Source organism: Oncorhynchus keta, chromosome 6, assembly GCF_023373465.1.
Source record: "Oncorhynchus keta strain PuntledgeMale-10-30-2019 chromosome 6, Oket_V2, whole genome shotgun sequence".
Taxonomy (NCBI): Eukaryota; Metazoa; Chordata; class Actinopteri; order Salmoniformes; family Salmonidae; genus Oncorhynchus; species Oncorhynchus keta.
The window spans coordinates 36,630,052-36,648,737 of record NC_068426.1 but is presented as its reverse complement, the minus strand read 5'-3'; the positions used below and the strand labels follow the sequence as shown (position 1 = coordinate 36,648,737).

Below are 18,686 nucleotides of genomic sequence, written 5' to 3'. Positions count from 1 at the left end.
TTTTTTGAAAGACAATCCTGGCCAATGAGAAACAGACCAATGACTAAATGCGATTAATGCCATTACTAAAGGAGGTAAGACGACATATAGCCGATATCCAGAGACCCACCCCCTAAATGTCAGTATAGCCGTCCAATTTATATTTATTTTCCTTTAACTGAGAGGGATGGGCTGTATAGCCTAACATGGGCCTACTAATGTTTCAGCCTACTTTTATTTCCCTGTTTTTTTGTTGTTGCTATTATTACCTGGGGTTCCCTATGTCCCTTGGGGGAGGTATATGTAGGCTGGGCTAGTGATTTTATTTTTCTCCCCTCTTTTACTGAGGTCTGGACAAGGGCAACTGTGTTATTTACTCAATGCGGGGTGGAGAGGATGAGGCATTTCTTTGGTGGGGAGAGGGATACGTTGTGCGTTGCTAACTGTTCCCGGTTTTTGTTTTATTCGGAACACAGAATTGAGACTGAGCGGGGGGGGGTAATAGATCCAACGGGATGTGTCGAGTTGTTTGGGAACTCGGCTGGCGTGTTCAGAGATTATTATTTTATGTACACCATTTATTTTCCTTTTATGTGAACGCAGCTGTAATTACTATCCACTTTTACCCAGCGATGACTTGTACTAAAGTTCGATTACTGCTCGATGACGATGACTAGTACCTTAAATCTATTGACATGGAACTGCCATGGTCTAGGGCATGCGATAAAACGAAAAAAGATACTGTGTGCTCTAAAAAAGGAAAAAGCAGACATTGCGCTATTACAGGAGACACACCTCTGTGATGCTGAACATGCCAAACTCTGCAGAGCTTGGGTGGGACAGGTGTATTTCTCATCTTTCAAATCAAACAGTAGAGGCACAGCCATACTTATCCATAAAAATGTTCCATTCATAATAGACAAAAACATATCTGATCCGGAGGGGAGATTTATTTTGATAACGGGGTCACTATATGGTCAACCAATTACTATATTAAACATATACGCCCTAACACAGATACTCCTGCCTTCATGTCAAAAAATTATAACCCTGTTCAATGAGCATTGTGTCTCCTTTGGCGTGGTGGCCGGAGATTTTAATTGTATCCTTAACCCAACCCTAGACAAATCATCTCAAGTCCCCACCACAAATCCTAGATCTGCAAAGATGTTGAACTCTCTTACTAAAGAGATGGGGCTGATAGATATCTGGAGAGAGAATAATAGCTCATCTATGGACTATACATACTACTCTAATGTCCATAACACCTACTCCCGTATAGATTACATTTTTATCCCAAAGAGTTTCATAAATTCAGCCACTTGTACAATCGGACCCATAGCACTTTCAGATCACGCCTTTGTCCACCTCCGCTTGACCTCTGCAAAAACATCCCGAGGTCAAAGAGCTGGAAATTCAACACCTCCATGCTATCAAATGATGAGTTCCATACATTGGTAACTACATGGATAGACAACTACACACAAGACAATAAAGATTCCCCTGTCTCTCCGGCCACAATGTGGGACGCTGCTAAAGCCACACTAAGAGGTCATCTAATTGCATATGCTTCCTCTAAGAAAAAAGCAATGGAAACACACAGGCTAGATCTTGAGAGGGAGCTGGAATGCTGTGAAAAAAATACATAAACAATCCCTAGACAGCACCTCCTGGAGTCATCTTAAAGCAGCCAGCCAAAGCCAAACTGAATTTGGACTACACTCGGGAGATTTAAAAAAAAAAGTTATTTACTAAACAGAAATACCGTGAGTATAGCAATAGGCCCAGTAGATTGCTTGCTTACCAATTAAAAAAGGAGCAGTCAGAGCGTACAATCATGGCTGTCCGAACAGCAGAGGACGAGGTCACATATGACCCAAAAAATATCAATCTAACTTTTCATGATTTTTACTGCAAACTATATACCTCTGAGAGAAAACACACAGAGGCAGAACTCCACTCTTTCCTAGAGGGAATCTCGCTACCTAAACTATCAGAGACCGACCAGGAAGATCTCAACTCCCCCTTCACTCCTGAGGAGATCCTGGAGGCAATTACCTCCATGCCACCTAATAAGTTCCCAGGCCCAGATGGATTCCCCAGAGAGTTCTACAAAGCTTTTTGGCTCCAGCTCAGCCCTATCTTCATGCCAATGCTGGAGGATTTTTGCAAAAACTGAGTTCTCCCAGACTCAATGCACACAGCTCGCATTACGGTGTTGCTAAAAAAGGACAAGGATCCCCTATCCTGCTCGTCCTTCCGGCCCATAAGCTTGTTGGATTTCGACTATAAAATAATTACCAAATTGCTCGCCAAAAGACTAAACACTCTTCTTCCCAAAATAATAAAAGCGGACCAAACTGGATTTATTAGAGACAGATACTCTTCTGATAACATTCGCCGTCTTTTTGATATTATTGATCAAGTAAACGCACAAAAGACCCCTGTCCTGCTGGCTTCACTGGATGCTGAGAAGGCGTTTGACAGGATGGAGTGGAGCTTTCTGTTTTCAGTCTTAGAAAAGTTCAATATGGGCCCAAATTTTATTAAATGGGTCAAATCACTATACTCTCATCCAAATGCCATGGTGACTACTAATGGACTGAACTCTGACAGATTCCCTCTGGAATGGGGCACAAGACAAGGGTGCTCGCTGTCCCCGCTGCTCTACTTGTTGGGGGCGGAGCCTCTGGCAGAGCTGATAAGGAGCAATCCAGGTATTATGGGTGTTTCTGCAGGCGGCCTGCAGCACAAGATTTCGCTTTACGCGGATGATGTCTTGCTCTACATATCCAACCCTGAGAAATCCCTCCCTCTCATTTTAGACACAATTGCTCAGTATGGCAAGTTTTCAGGTTATAAGATCAATTTTAACAAATCCACTGTCTGCCCTCTCAATATTACACTCACCAGCTCTATGAAGACACTTTGTCCTTTCCAATGGAAAACACAGGGGTTTCAATACCTCGGAATCTTCATAACACCAGATCTGAATAGCCTTTTTAAGGAAAATTATCTTCCACTCCTGGATCGAATCAAGAACAATCTCCAAACCTGGATCTCCCTCCCAATTAGCTTAGTAGGAAGAATTAATGTAATCCGTATGAACGTCCTCCCTAGACTGAACTACTTATTTCAGATGCTCCCATGCTATCTCCCAGTTTCCTTCTTCAAAACAACTAACCAAAGCATGACCAAATTTATATGGGGCAATAAAAAACCTAGGATCAAGTTTTCCACTTTATCGAAACCTGAATCTAAGGGTGGTCTTGCCCTTCCCTCCCTTCAATTGTACTACTGGTCTGCCCAAATCCGCAACATGCTAACATGGATCACAAACAGACAAGAGTCAACGTGGATTCAGATAGAAGCCCAATCCTGTGGTTCATTGCCCTTAAGCTCAATTATATTCATTAATAACTTTAGTGAAGTGGGCAACATAGCCAAAACCTTTGCGATTTACAGCACCCTACTAGCGTGGAGGGACTGTAAGAAATACCTGGGCAACCCAGACTTGCCAAAAGCCCTGAGGGATGCCAACTTTAATCTTTGGCATACTCTAGGAATCAGGACCTTTTCAGACCTATTTCATCAGAAAACCACTACACTGAAATCCTTTCAAGAGCTCTGCAGTGAATTTGATGTGCCAAGATCCCATTTTTTTTAAATATCTTCAAATTAGACATGTAATTTCCTCATTTACCTCCAAGAGGAGGTTTAGAACTCAGTTGAACAAAGTTGAAACCCTTCTTGTCACAGCACAATCCATTAAAGGCTAAATATCTTACATCTATAGACTCCTTTCTGAGAAAGGAAGCTCCTCCTTTACTCCTTTGAAAATAATCTGGGAAAAGGACCTTGGTCTGACTATTAGTGATGAGTTATGGGCGGAGGTTTGCGACAGGGTATACTGCTCCTCTACCAGTGTAAAAATGAAAGAATCTAATTACAAATTTTTGTACAAATTTTATTATACTCCTTTGAGACTCCATAGAATGAAAACAGATATGTCTCCTAACTGTAAAAGATGTACCTCTGAATGTGGAACCTATTTGCATGTATTTTGGAGCTGTAGAGAGATTGCCAGATTCTGGCAATCTGTACATACTGCTGCACAGAAAATACTAGAGGTACAGTTTGATATGACCCCGTGTATCTATCTTCTTAATGCCCAGCAGGACTTTGTTCTTGATCCTGACAGAGAAAATTTGCTTATGACTATTACATACTTTGCTAAGAAATGTATTCTTCTATTGTGGGCCTCTAATACCCCCATTCTACATTTAAAATGTGGATTGACCAGATTGTTGACTTTCTTCCTCTTGAAAAGCTCACTTATGACCTCCACAAGAGACAGCCCAAGTTTGATAGACTCTGGTCCCCACTATTCAACTATATTTCAAACTGGACAGAGTGAACGGGGTGACTAGGGAAATGCGCAGATACATTTTGTGTAAGGTACTGTAAAACCTAAAACGAATTATTGGCCCGTCGTCTCAGCGAACGCTTGAAATAGCTGATAAGAACCTTGATAGTGCTGCTGCAAGTGTTATGTGTTGTTGTTTTTTGTGTGTTTTTATTTTAATTTAGTTTATGAGTACGTGTGTGTGTATGTATATGTGCGTATGTATGTATGTATGTAGGTATATATATGTACCAAGGAAAATATATAGATTAAGAAAAATAAATGCTTTTATTTGACTTTATCATTCATTTTAATTGTATTTTTATTTTTTCAAATGTATTATTATTTTTTTGACTTTTTATTTTTTTAAAGCCTGTCACATCTGTGAATGTGGAATGTGTTTTCTTGGTTGATTGAAAAACAAAAACGTAATAAAACTTTAAATTGAAAAAAAATAAAGATATATTCTAGTTAGGATGGTGATGGTTGGGTTAATAAAGATATATTCTAGTTAGGACGTGATGGTGGAGTTAATAAAGATATATTCTACTTAGGATGGTGATGGTTGGGTTAAGAAAGATATATTGTAGTTAGGATGGTGATAGTGGGTAATAAAGATATATTGTAGTTAGGATGGTGATGGTGAGGTTAATAAAGATATATTCTAGTTCGGATGGTGATGGTGGTTCATAAAGATATATTCTAGTTTGGATGGTGATGGTGTGTGATAAATATATTCTCGTTAGGATGGTGGTTAATAAATATATATTCTAGATAGGATGGTGATGGTGGTTAATAAAGATATATTCTAGTTAGGATGTGATGGTGGAGTTAATAAAGATATATTCTAGTTAGGATGGTGATGGTTGGGTTAAGAAAGATATATTCTAGTTCGGATGGTGATGGTGGTTCATAAAGATATATTCTAGTTTGGATGGTGATGGTGTGTGATAAATATATATTCTCGTTAGGATGGTGGTTAATAAAGATATATTCTAGTTAGGATGGTGATGGTGGTTAATAAAGATATATTCTAGTTTGGATGGTGATGGTGGTTAATAAAGATATATTCTAGTTAGGATGGTGATGGCGGTGTTAATAAAGATATATTCTAGTTAGGATGATGATGATGTGGTTAATAAAGATATATTCTAGTTTGGATGGTGATGGTGGTTAATAAAGATATATTCTAGTTAAAATGGTGATGGTGGGTAATAAAGATATATTCTAGTTAGGATGGTGATGTGGGTAATAAGATATATTCTAGTTGGGATGGTGAAGGTGGAGTTAATAAAGATATATTCTAGTTAGGATGGTGATGGTGGTTAATAAAGATATATTCTAGTTAGGATGGTGATGGTGTGGTTAATAAAGATATATTCTAGTTAGGATGGTGAAGGTGGAGTTAATAAAGATATATTCTAGTTAAGATGGTGATGGTGGAGTTAATAAAGATATATTCTAGTTAAGATGGTGATGGTGGAGTTAATAAAGATATATTCTAGTTGGGATGGTGATGGTGGTTAATAAAGATATATTCTAGTTAGGATGGTGATGGTGGTTAATAAAGATATATTCTAGTTGAGATGGTGATGGTGGAGTTAATAAAGATATATTCTTGTTAGGAGGGTGATGGTGGTTAATAAATATATATTCTAGTTAGGATGGTGATGGTGGGTAATAAAGATATATTCTAGTTAGGATGGTGATGGTGGTTAATAAAGATATATTCTAGTTAGGATGGTGATGGTGGTTAATAAAGATATATTCTAGTTAGGATGGTGATGGTGGAGTTAATAAAGATATATTCTCGTTAGGATGGTGATGGCGGGGTTAATAAAGATATATTCTAGTTAGGATGATGATGGTGTGGTTAATAAAGATATATTCTAGTTAGGATGGTGATGGTGGTTAATAAAGATATATTCTAGTTAGGATGTGATGGTGGAGTTAATAAGGATATAATCTAGTTAGGATGGTGATGGTGGTTAATAAAGATATATTCTAGTTAGGATGGTGATGGTCGTTAATAAAGATATATTCTAGTTAGGATGGTGATGGTGGTTAATAAGATATATTCTAGTTAGGATGGTGATGGTGGAGTTAATAAGGATATAATCTATTTAGGATGGTGATGGTGGTTAATAAAGATATATTCTAGTTAGGATGGTGAAGGTGGAGTTAATAAAGATATATTCTAGTTTGGATGGTGATGGTGGAGTTAATAAAGATATATTCTCGTTAGGATGGTGATGGTGGGGCTAGTAAAGATATATTCTAGTTAGGATGGTGATGGTGGAGTTAATAAAGATATATTCTAGTTAGGATGGTGATGGTGGTGAATAAAGATATATTGTAGTTTGGATGGTGATGGTGTGGTTAATAAAGATATATTCTAGTTAGGATGTGATGGTGGTTAATAAAGATATATTCTAGTTCGGATGGTGATGGTGGTTAATAAAGATATATTCTAGTTAGGATGTGATGGTGGTTAATAAAGATATATTCTAGTTCGGATGGTGATGGTTGGGTTAATAAAGATATATTCTAGTTAGGATGTGATGGTGGAGTTAATAAAGATATATTCTAGTTAGGATGTGATGGTGGTTAATAAAGATATATTCTAGTTAGGATGGTGATGGATGGGTTAATAAAGATATATTCTAGTTAGGATGTGATGGTGGTTAATAAAGATATTCTAGTTTGGATGGTGATGGTGGTTAATAAAGATATATTCTAGTTAGGATGTGATGGTGGTTAATAAAGATATATTCTAGTTCGGATGGTGATGGTTGGGTTAATAAAGATATATTCTAGTTAGGATGTGATGGTGGAGTTAATAAAGATATATTCTAGTTCGGATGGTGATGGTTAGGTTAATAAAGATATATTCTAGTTAGGATATTGATGGTGTTGGTGCCGCTCACCTGGACCGTTAAATTTGTAGCAAAGGTCAGCTACAGGGAACATTTTAGACGGGTCCATCCCGTTCCCTCCCAGCAGCTCCACAAAGTCCCCTGCTCCTGCACATCCTGGGATGGACCTCTGTTGAGAAAGACCAGCTCAATGGATTCACAGGTATTTTTTACTTCCGTCCCTTTCATTCTTTCTTTCTTCCATCTTTCTTTCCTTCTTCCCCCTCACACTCATCTCCACTGAGTCCAAGCATCCACTCATCATCACTGGGAGCTAACACAGGTCTCTAGGTCTTTGGCAGGGTCGTTCACTAAACCACTTCCTGCCAGAAGCCAGAATCGCTGATGTTTTTTCTATTCATCCCCTCTAATCAGGATTTTTGATTCAGACCTCTGACACATGGTGAGTGGAATCTCTGGCTAATTAGTGAGTGACACTAATCAACCAAAACATTTCCCAGGGCGAAAAGAAAATCAGCAGTGCTTCGGACCTCTCGGCTCAGATGTTTCCCTGCTCAGGGCTCACCTTGATGGGGAAGTCGTTGAGGTGTCCCAGGCTGAGCTCAGCAATCTTGATCTCTACAGGGTAGATGATGGAGAAGCTGCAGTTCCTGTGCTGCTGGGGTATCACCATGGTGAAGCTGCCCTCTGGTGTCTGGGAGATGATATTACAGGCTGTAGGGGGAGAGGTGGGGGGGCATGAGAAAGGAAAGGGGATAACTTGTCAGTTGCACAACTGAATGCATTCAACAGAAATGTATCTTCCGTAATTAACCCAACCCCTCTGGATCAGAGAGGTGCGGGGGGCTGTCTTAATTGACATCCACGTCATTGGTGCGCGGGTTGGGGGATATACAGTGCCTTGCGAAAGTATTCGGCCCCCTTGAACTTTGTGACCTTTTGCCACATTTCAGGCTTCAAACATAAAGATATAAAACTTTATTTTTTTTGTGAATAATCAACAACAAGTGGGACACAATCATGAAGTGGAACGACATTTATTGGATATTTCTAACTTTTTTAACAAATCAAAAACTGAAAAATTGGGCGTGCAAAATTATTCAGCCCCCTTAAGTTAATACTTTGTAGCGCCACCTTTTGCTGCGATTACAGCTGTAAGTCGCTTGGGGTATGTCTCTATCAGTTTTGCACATCGAGAGACTGAATTTTTTTCCCATTCCTCCTTGCAAAACAGCTCGAGCTCAGTGAGGTTGGATGGAGAGCATTTGTGAACAGAAGTTTTCAGTTCTTTCCACAGATTCTCGATTGGATTCAAGTCTGGACTTTGACTTGGCCATTCTAACACCTGGATATGTTTATTTTTGAACCATTCCATTGTAGATTTTGCTTTATGTTTTGGATCATTGTCTTGTTGGAAGACAAATCTCTGTCCCAGTCTCAGGTCTTTTGCAGACTCCATCAGGTTTTCTTCCAGAATGGTCCTGTATTTGGCTCCATCCATCTTCCCATCAATTTTAACCATCTTCCCTGTCCCTGCTGAAGAAAAGCAGGCCCAAACCATGATGCTGCCACCACCATGTTTGACAGTGGGGATGGTGTGTTCAGGGTGATGTGCTGTGTTGCTTTTACGCCAAACATAACGTTTTGCAATGTTGCCAAAAAGTTCAATTTTGGTTTCATCTGACCAGAGCACCTTCTTCCACATGTTTGGTGTGCCTCCCAGGTGGCTTGTGGTAAACACTTTTTATGGATATCTTTAAGAAATGGCTTTCTTCTTGCCACTCTTCCATAAAGGCCAGATTTGTGCAATATACGACTGATTGTTGTCCTATGGACAGAGTCTCCCACCTCAGCTGTAGATCTCTGCAGTTCATCCAGAGTGATCATGGGCCTCTTGGCTGCATCTCTGATCAGTCTTCTCCTTGTATGAGCTGAGAGTTTAGAGGGACGGCCAGGTCTTGGTAGATTTGCAGTGGTCTGATACTCCTTCCATTTCAATATTATCACTTGCACAGTGCTCCTTGGGATGTTTAAAGCTTGGGAAATCTTTTTGTAACCAAATCCGGCTTTAAACTTCTTCACAACAGTATCTCAGACCTGCCTGGTGTGTTCCTTGTTCTTCATGATGCTCTCTGCGCTTTTAACGGACCTCTGAGACTATCACAGTGCAGGTGCATTTATACGGAGACTTGATTACACACAGGTGGATTGTATTTATCATCATTAGTCATTTAGGTCAACATTGGATCATTCAGAGATCCTCACTGAACTTCCGGAGAGAGTTTGCTGCACTGAAAGTAAAGGGGCTGAATAATTTTGCACGCCCAATTTTTCAGTTTTTGATTTGTTACAAAAGTTTGAAATATCCAATAAATGTCGTTCCACTTCCTGATTGTGTCCCAAATGTTGTTGATTCTTCACAACAAGATACAGTTTTATATCTTTATGTTTGAAGCCTGAAATGTGGCAAAAGGTCGTAAAGTTCAAGGGGGCCGAATACTTTCGCAAGGCACTGTATCAGTGTCTCTAGACGTGTTGAACTTATAGCAAAAATGCATCCATTTAAGGGGAAAATTGCTTAGTACAAATGCAAACACACACACAAGTACGGCTTAGACGTGAGCAGCTTGAACAACCTAAAGGGTCACCTAAAGCATTAGAACACAACCCTGGCGATTACAACGTGGTATAAAGTACTATTATAGCGTTACATTGGCATCCTGCGTCATGTTGGCACACCTAATGGCATGCCTGCTATTACAGTCCTTGTCCTTTCTGTACAATGTTTTCCAGTATTTTGTTTATATTTTTCACTGGCATCGGACGTGGGAACGGGTGAACCCATTTTCTCTCATTCGGGATGATATCTCTTCATAAATATCCTTACTTCTATGTGCTTTATCTAATTTCGTTTGGCCTGTGGCATCCGACCACAGTGCCAGTATAGGTACTTTTTTTCTATTGAAGACCATGATGTTAATTCTGGAGGAATTGTGAAGTGCAGTAAATTGTCCATAATTACTACTTCAACTGGCCGGTGTGATTTATTTTTCGAGAGCAGGACAAGCGGGACCTTGCCCATAAGGAATAAAATCCCCTACATGGTCAATCCGACATCTCTTTATTTAGTTTTACTTAACCTTTATTTAACTAGGCAAGTCAGTTAAGAACAAATTCTTATTTACAATGACGGCCTAGGGACAGTGGGTTAACTGCCTTGCTCAGGGGCAGAACGACAGATTTTTAAATTGTCAGCTCGGGGATTCGATCTAGCAGCCTTTCAGTTGCAGTGGCCGTACAGCATTTACTGCACTGAGGCCTCCGCAGAAGTCAGATCATTCATAGGCCTACTTCTTGCACTTCGTGGAGCAGATCAAAGCTGTTGTCAAGGAAATTAGTTTGTGTTTATACAGGACCTCTTGCTCCCACCTACCATCAACCAATCATGTCAATGCGGAGATATACAGAGCCCTACGCATTGTTACAACATTTGGGAGGCACGCGCCAATGAGGTACGGAGCTCGATTTGGCTTCCGCAAGCCTCCGGAGACTCTGCAATTGCTTCAAACCTTCTCTATGGTGCCCCCCGGAGCGAGCATAAATTGGCTTTAAACTTATAAATTGGCTTTAAACTTATAAATTGGCTTTAAACTTATAAATTGGCTTTAAACTTATAAATTGGCTTTAAACTTTAGTTGTCCGGATCTGTTTACACTTCAAGGAAATCCGTACAAGATGTATCTTCGACTACGTCTGGAGGTGGTCAGGAAGATCTAATCACGATCAGTTCACCTTCCATCTTTTGATTGTCTACACCTGTCGACAAATGTGGGCACAATCAGAATGTGGAGAAGATCAGGACAACTGATGCATGTTAGAACCAGGTATAAACGGGGCCTTCAGTTCATGCACTCAAAGTACAACCTTAAAGGTCATTAACACTAAGACTGGCCATCAAGCTAGTGCAGGTCTCTACTCACGGAAAGGGTTGATGGGTTTCCTGACCGTCAGCGTGAAGGAGCTCCCGGCAGTGTGAATGCGGAAGAACAGCATGGCAACGTTCTGAGACGACCGCACGGTTCTCCTGACCGTCCCAGAGTCGCAGTAGTCCACATAGCGTTCCATCAACGGCAGGGCGTGGTCCTGGGAACTAGGGAACTTCTCTCCCTTCATCACCCAGCCATCAAACACCTGGGAGAGGAGAGAGATGTGGACTTAATCAAAAGCATTCAATCAAATCCAATTTCCAGAATTTTTCTCTGTAAGCAAAACGACGGTTCCAAAAAATGCAGATGAACAACCTGTTCACTATAATTGACTTTTAAAGGTGACTTCCGTTTGAGCCCGTGTTCAAATCAGGAAGTGACTCTTGTGTCTGTGTGTCGTTAATTGCCAACAAGGTGTCAACAAAGAACTAACCAAAGATAGACCACAGGGTATCGTTTCCGATTGAAGCAAGTTAAGCATAGTGGGCAGAACAAGCAGGGCGGTGGGCAGAGCCAAGCACGAGCTAGCGAGATCCTATTGGCTATATATTTGCATATTTCCGTTAGGAAATGCCTACTCTGTGACTCAATTTGCCCTTGCACTCCTTCTAAACAATGCCTTTTTTTAATAAACGTCAAATTTCTACAGTTAAGTTTAGCCATTAATTCCGACTGGTTAACCCTTTACACTCGTGGGAATTGGCCGATATGAATATGGCTAAATTGAAATGTTTCTTACAGAAGAAATATGAAAAGCAAATACATAAGCATGGTATCAATTGAAATGAACCGTTCTGAGATCATGGGGAAATGATCAAATCAAATCAACTTTTATTTGTCACATACACATGGTTAGCAGATGTTAATGCGAGTGTAGCGAAATGCTTGGCCAAAGTTAATGAAACAACAGTTCACACAAGACTGAATCCAAACATCACACTTGATTTTATGTGCATTTTACATTTACTGTACTTTTCACAGCATTTGTTGATAACGAAATCTGAAAATATTCTGGATTCTGGACATTTAGCAAGATGATAAGACAACAAAAAAAAATACAAGGATTTGAGTGAGAGGACTAAACTCCAAGTGGCCAAAACACCTCCCCAAAGCATTTACAGTTCCAAAGTAATTCCAATACACTTTTATGACTCAAAGAAGAATCTTCAGCTATATGGTGCTTTAGCTCTCCCATGTGCCGTTAAGGAACTAGAACAAGCACACTTGTAGTTGTTTTGTTTGGAACACAACCCTGCATCCAAACACAATTACTGGTAAAAAAAAATTTTAAAAAAAACCCTGCTCATTATAAATCGTAATCTGGGTCAGCTGGGTGTTACTTGCAAGCTTGTTCTGTTGCCAACAAGACTAGCCAAGTTATAAAACATGATCTTACAGTGTTAGGCTTTCCACAAGGCAATTCAGAGAAGCCCATCATCATTTTGGGGGGCATAGAAAGGAGTTCCGATGGGTGTTCTTCCCAATGAACAACCCAGGGTACGACCCCATGTCATCTTGTAACTGTACATCAAACACAGCGATGAAAAGAAAACGTTGACACTGTATATGACATGAGCTGTATAATATAGAAATGTGAAGGGCACAATTTGGACTCACGGCTGTTTGACTTGCTTCTACGACATCAAATCAGTATTATATTATAATCCTCAACGTCTCATCTTTCGAAATACTGCTTTCCGATTAGATGCTTATTAGTGCACAAAGATGCCATTTTCATCCCACATACGCGTATGAGTGTAAAGGGCTACGGTAAGGGTTAAGGTTAGGCATTAATTCTGACTAGTTACGGTAAGGGTTAAGGTTAGGCATTAATTCTGACTAGTTACGGTAAGGGTTAAGGTTAGGCATTAATTCTGACTAGTTACGGTAAGGGTTAAGGTTAGGCATTAATTCTGACTAGTTACGGTAAGGGTTAAGGTTAGGCATTAATTCTGACTGGTTAAGGTAAGGGTTAAGGTTAGGCATTAATTCTGACTAGTTACGGTAAGGGTTAAGGTTAGGCATTAATTCTGACTAGTTACGGTAAGGGTTAAGGTTAGGCATTAATTCTGACTGGTTACGGTAAGGGTTAAGGTTAGGCATTAATTCTGACTAGTTACGGTAAGGGTTAAGGTTAGGCATTAATTCTGACTAGTTACGGTAAGGGTTAAGGTTAGGCATTAATTCTGACTGGTTACGGTAAGGGTTAAGGTTAGGCATTAATTCTGACTGGTTAAGGTAAGGGTTAAGGTTAGGCATTAATTCTGACTAGTTACGGTAAGGGTTAAGGTTAGGCATTAATTCTGACTAGTTACGGTAAGGGTTAAGGTTAGGCATTAATTCTGACTAGTTACGGTAAGGGTTAAGGTTAGGCATTAATTCTGACTGGTTACGGTAAGGGTTAAGGTTAGGCATTAATTCTGACTAGTTACGGTAAGGGTTAAGGTTAGGCATTAATTCTGACTGGTTAATGTAAGGGTTAAGGTTAGGCATTAATTCTGACTGGTTTACGTAAGGGTTAAGGTTAGGCATTAATTCTGACTGGTTAAGGGTTAAGGTTAGGCATTAATTCTGACTAGTTACGGTAAGGGTTAAGGTTAGGCATTAATTCTGACTAGTTATGGTAAGGGTTAAGGTTAGGCATTAATTCTGACTGGTTAAGGTAAGGGTTAAGGTTAGGCATTAATTCTGACTGGTTAAGGTAAGGGTTAAGGTTAGGCATTAATTCTGACTGGTTAAGGTAAGGGTTAAGGTTAGGCATTAATTCTGACTGGTTAAGGTAAGGGTTAAGGTTAGGCATTAATTCTGACTGGTTAAGGTAAGGGTTAAGGTTAGGCATTAATTCTGACTGGTTAAGGTAAGGGTTAAGGTTAGGCATTAATTCTGACTAGTTACGGTAAGGGTTAAGGTTAGGCATTAATTCTGACTAGTTATGGTAAGGGTTAAAGTTAGTTAATTCTGACTGGTTAAGGTAAGGGTTAAGGTTAGGCATTAATTCTGACTGGTTAAGGTATTAAGGTTTGGCATTAATTCTGACTGGTTAATGTAAGGGTTAAGGTTAGGCATTAATTCTGACTGGTTAAGGTAAGGGTTAAGGTTAGGCATTAATTCTGACTGGTTAAGGTAAGGGTTAAGGTTAGGCATTAATTCTGACTAGTTACGGTAAGGGTTAAGGTTAGGCATTAATTCTGACTGGTTAAGGTAAGGGTTAAGGTTAGGCATTAATTCTGACTGGTTAAGGTAAGGGTTAAGGTTAGGCATTAATTCTGACTAGTTACGGTAAGGGTTAAGGTTAGGCATTAATTCTGACTGGTTAAGGTAAGGGTTAAGGTTAGGCATTAATTCTGACTAGTTACGCATTAATTCTGACTGGTTAAGGTAAGGGTTAAGGTTAGGCATTAATTCTGACTAGTTACGGTAAGGGTTAAGGTTAGGCATTAATTCTGACTGGTTAAGGTAAGGGTTAAGGTTTGGCATTAATTCTGACTGGTTAAGGTAAGGGTTAAGGTTAGGCATTAATTCTGACTGGTTAAGGTAAGGGTTAAGGTTAGGCATTAATTCTGACTGGTTAAGGTAAGGGTTAAGGTTAGGCATTAATTCTGACTGGTTAAGGTAAGGGTTAAGGTTTGGGATAGGGTTAAAACAAAACAAATACAAATGAGTGCCGAGCACTGGGATTGAACCCGCCATCCTTGGAGCCTACTAGATGGTAATAGGTGCTCACGTTGCCCCAAATGGACGCTATTGTAGGCATCTCCCGATGTCCTGGGGACCTGGACAAACGTTGAATACTGAAGTCGATCTGGTGTGACCTGGCTGTAAATCAAGTGTGGGACTCAATTGAAGCCTTCACAAAAGTCAAGTAAGAAAACAACACCGGAAAATACCCTATGTTACCCCTGGTGACAGCATCTGCTAAGTGACGATATCATTTTATGGTATTTAGGAGTCCGTCGTTATCTTCTACTGAGAACGGGTGTTCCCAGGTCAGGGGGTAGGTGAGGGATTTTACGCCAAGCCTCGGGGGAAGAGCAGACCTGGGCACGAATAACAACAAAATAATCTGCCGGGAATTTCATCCCATCAATTGTCTGGAAAAGTAAATCTATCCCTGGACCTGGTGGTGCTGACGTCAGTCAAGGTGAAGATGGGAGGGGAGTAGTATTTGGGATGTATGTGGGTGTGTGTGAAAGAGGTGGTGTGTGTGTGTGTGTGTGTGTGTGTGTGTGTGTGTGTGTGTGTGTGTGTGTGTGTGTGTGTGTGTGTGTGTGTGTGTGTGTGTGTGTGTGTGTGTGTGTGTGTGTGTGTGTGTGTGTGTGTGTGTGTGTGTTGTTTGCTGTGCGTGTGTAGTTTTCATGTGTGCATGCATGCCACATGTGCGTGTGCGGTTACCTTGATGAAGTCTCCTCCCCTGCAGTCGATGTCGACGCTGTCATACTCCACACTGATGACCTGGTCGGGCTCAGCGATGAAGAAAGAAGCACAGCTGAGCTGAGGCCGGTCTGCTGTGAAGGTGAACTGACCCTCTACTGCCACCATGTCCAGACAACCTGAGAGCGGGAGAGGATGAGGATGGGAGGAAGAAAGGGAAGGTGGTAGAGAAGGATAGGGAGAAGGAGGAGAGATAGAGGGGAGAGGTAGGGAAGAGGGGAAGAAGGAGGGAGATGGGTGTGTGAGTAACAGAGAGGGGGGGAGTGGGAGATATAGAGACAGAAAGAGAGATGACATGGAGAATGAGAGAGAAATGGAGACAGAGACGGGTGCACATTGGCTGTTGATGTTTTTTTTCTGACAAAAATGCAATCTAATATACATTTCCAATTCCTTAAGTAGTATACATCAATTTGTACTTTTAGTCAATAAATATTATAATTATATAAATTACAAGAGGCCTTAAATCACACATTTATTATTTTCGATTATTTGTTATTCACACAAATCCATACACAATTCTGACTGAAAAATTCAGAGTTACATTTTATTTACTTTTCATGCTAAATAAAAGCATTTTTGAAGATTAGATCAGGTCGGCAAAAAAAAAAAAGATTGCTTCACGGATCGACCGTGTATACCGCAAATATGCATAATAAAGGCTTTTAAGAGAGTACTTCAGTCAGTTACTTACGGAGGGGTCGCCTGTAAATTAATGTCTCGGGTATTTCTCTTTTGAGCTCTGAATTAAGAAGTGCAAATAATCCCTCTGGTGTAATGTCATTTTCCTGCACACAAAAACAACGACATTTAGATAATATTTATAAAAAGAAAGTCAAGATTTAATGTGGACAAGTTGACAACAATATACCGTCAAGCAAGACAACTCAAGTGTTTTAGTAAAGGCTAGCAGTTTACATAACGCATAAATCAAGTGCACAATGACAGTTATTACAATGATAACTTTATTTGACTGAGTACAACAAGTTGTAACAACTTTATTGCAATAATTGAGCTCGTACGACAAAGTCTAGTACATTAATACATTAAACACATGGGAACGAAAAAGGTAAATTAACGGGCAAAGTGACTTCAGAGGCTTACCTCGATGTATCTGGTGTCTCCCTTCAGAAATGACAGACATAACACAAGGAAGAAAAGCTGCTCTCGGAAAGTCCCCTCCATATTGCTCAGTATCTTTGTATGGAGTCTCTATCGCACCTCAAGAACAGAACAGGGGAAAGTCTGGTCCTGCGCTCCAAGCCGCACTCCTCTTTTATAGGTGGACACACCGCGCGCGTCTCAATAAAAACGTACCCGGTACAGATCAATGGATACACTGTCCCTCATATAGGCTCTACCAACCAGATTGCGTATTTGTGACGAGAGCAAATCAGGAATCACCGTGAGGCTGTGACTCTGTTTCAGTTGAGCAGAGAGAGAGAGATGAGCAGAGAGAGAGAGGGGGGGGGGGCTTCACTTCCTAACCTCCTGCTAGAGACACATATTTCCCTCAGATTACACAGACCAACAAAGAATTTGAGATCCAATTTTGATAAACTCTCATATCTATTAAGTTAAATACCAGTGTGTCATCACAACAGCAAGATGTGTGACCTGTTGCCACAAGAAAAGGGCAACCAGTGAAGCACAAACACCACTGTAGATACAACCCATATGTATCTGTTTATTTATTTCCCCTGTTGTACTACAACTACACAATTTGCACATTGTTACAACACTGTACATTTGAAATGTCTCTATAATTTAAAAAAAAATGTTGTGTGTGTTGTGCGTACAATTTCTGATTGTTTATTTCACTTGTGTTTATTATCTATTTCACTTGCTTTGGCAATGTAAACATAGGTTTCCATGCCAATATATCCCTTTAAAATAAATTGAATTCAGAGAGAGAGAGAGAAAAAGAAAGAGATAGAGAGCGAGAGCGAGAGAGACAAAGCGAGAAAGAGACAGAGAGAGAGAGAGAGCGAGAGAGAGAGAGAGAGAGAGAGAGAGAGAGAGAGAGAGAGAGAGAGAGAGAGAGAGAGAGAGAGAGAGAGAGAGAGAGAGAGAGAGAGAGAGAGAGAGAGAGAGAGAGAGAGAGAGAGAGAGAGAGAGAGAGAGAGAGAGAGAGAGAGAGAGAGAGAGAGAGAGAGAGAGAGAGAGAGAAAGAGACAGAGAGAGAGAGAGAGAGAGAGAGAGAGAGAGAAAGAACGAGACAGAGAGAGAGAAAAGAACGAGACAGAGAGAGAGAGAGAGAGAGAGAGAGAGAGAGAGAGAGAGAGAGAGAGAGCGAGTGAGAGCGAGAGAGAGAGAGAGAGAGAGAGAGAGAGAGAGAGAGAGAGAGAGAGAGAGAGAGAGAGAGAGAGAGAGAGAGAGAGAGAGAGAGAAAGAGAGAAAGAGAGAGAGAGAGAGAGGGGGGAACAGAGAGAGAGAGAGAGAGAGAGCGAGAGAGAGAGCGAGAGAGCAGTTTGCACATCCTTCAGCTCAACTGTCCTGTGTTTTAAGCTGTCATCACAAGGTGTAAGGTACAGAACAATACCAGTTCAATACCAGTATTTATCTAAAAATAGTCCTTCTGAACTGTGAAATAGTGTTACAGTTGGCAGTCATTTTGTAAGATGGCCGCTACGGCCCCTAAGGCCCATGTCTAGGGTGTCTCCACATCAGAATCTTTTCACAAAGTGAACGATTGAGTCAAATTTTGCAACTTAGCCTTTCCACTTTTACCGGGTTAGGGTTAGGGTTAGGGTTAGGGTTAGGGTAATGCCATACCATTCACCTCCTTCACAGTTCTCCCTCTCATCACCTCCCACCTTCCTTCCTTCCCGACCCCCAAGCCACCAGGTTCTCCAGACGTTAAGAAAGGTCAGCTCCATCCCAGCATGGCATTCAGACCTTTCTGTACCTGTCCCTCCTGTCCTTTGTCACTCTCCATCAAAACAGTGCCAGGGGGTTAAACAATGGCTGGAGGCCTTAGCCTACATCAGCTAGTTTAGCCTTGCACCA

The 18,686-nt window shown here is 40.6% G+C and overlaps 1 protein-coding gene and 1 long non-coding RNA gene across 3 annotated transcripts in view; one reads left to right on the top strand and one right to left on the bottom strand.

Moving 5' to 3' along the window:
• LOC118385695 (corticotropin-releasing factor-binding protein-like) overlaps positions 1-17,039 on the bottom strand; it is a 31,764-nt gene extending 14,725 nt beyond the window's left edge. Inside the window, exons 1-6 of the mRNA XM_035772907.2 lie at positions 16,782-17,039; positions 16,372-16,465; positions 15,639-15,796; positions 11,241-11,451; positions 7,826-7,974; positions 7,312-7,429 (exon numbers count right to left, since the gene is read on the bottom strand). Coding sequence (XP_035628800.1) covers positions 7,312-7,429; positions 7,826-7,974; positions 11,241-11,451; positions 15,639-15,796; positions 16,372-16,465; positions 16,782-16,862 — 811 coding nt within the window. The 5' untranslated portion in view covers positions 16,863-17,039. The remainder of the gene's footprint in view (positions 1-7,311; positions 7,430-7,825; positions 7,975-11,240; positions 11,452-15,638; positions 15,797-16,371; positions 16,466-16,781) is intronic.
• On the top strand, positions 13,186-14,567 carry LOC127930782 (uncharacterized). 2 transcript variants are annotated; one of them, XR_008139496.1, is made up of 3 exons: positions 13,186-13,262; positions 14,038-14,154; positions 14,304-14,567. It is a non-coding gene; the product is annotated as an uncharacterized LOC127930782 (long non-coding RNA). The 2 variants fall into 2 exon arrangements; XR_008139495.1 differs by lacking the exon at positions 13,186-13,262 and adding an exon at positions 13,341-13,535.
• Positions 17,040-18,686: the final 1,647 nt, after the last annotated feature.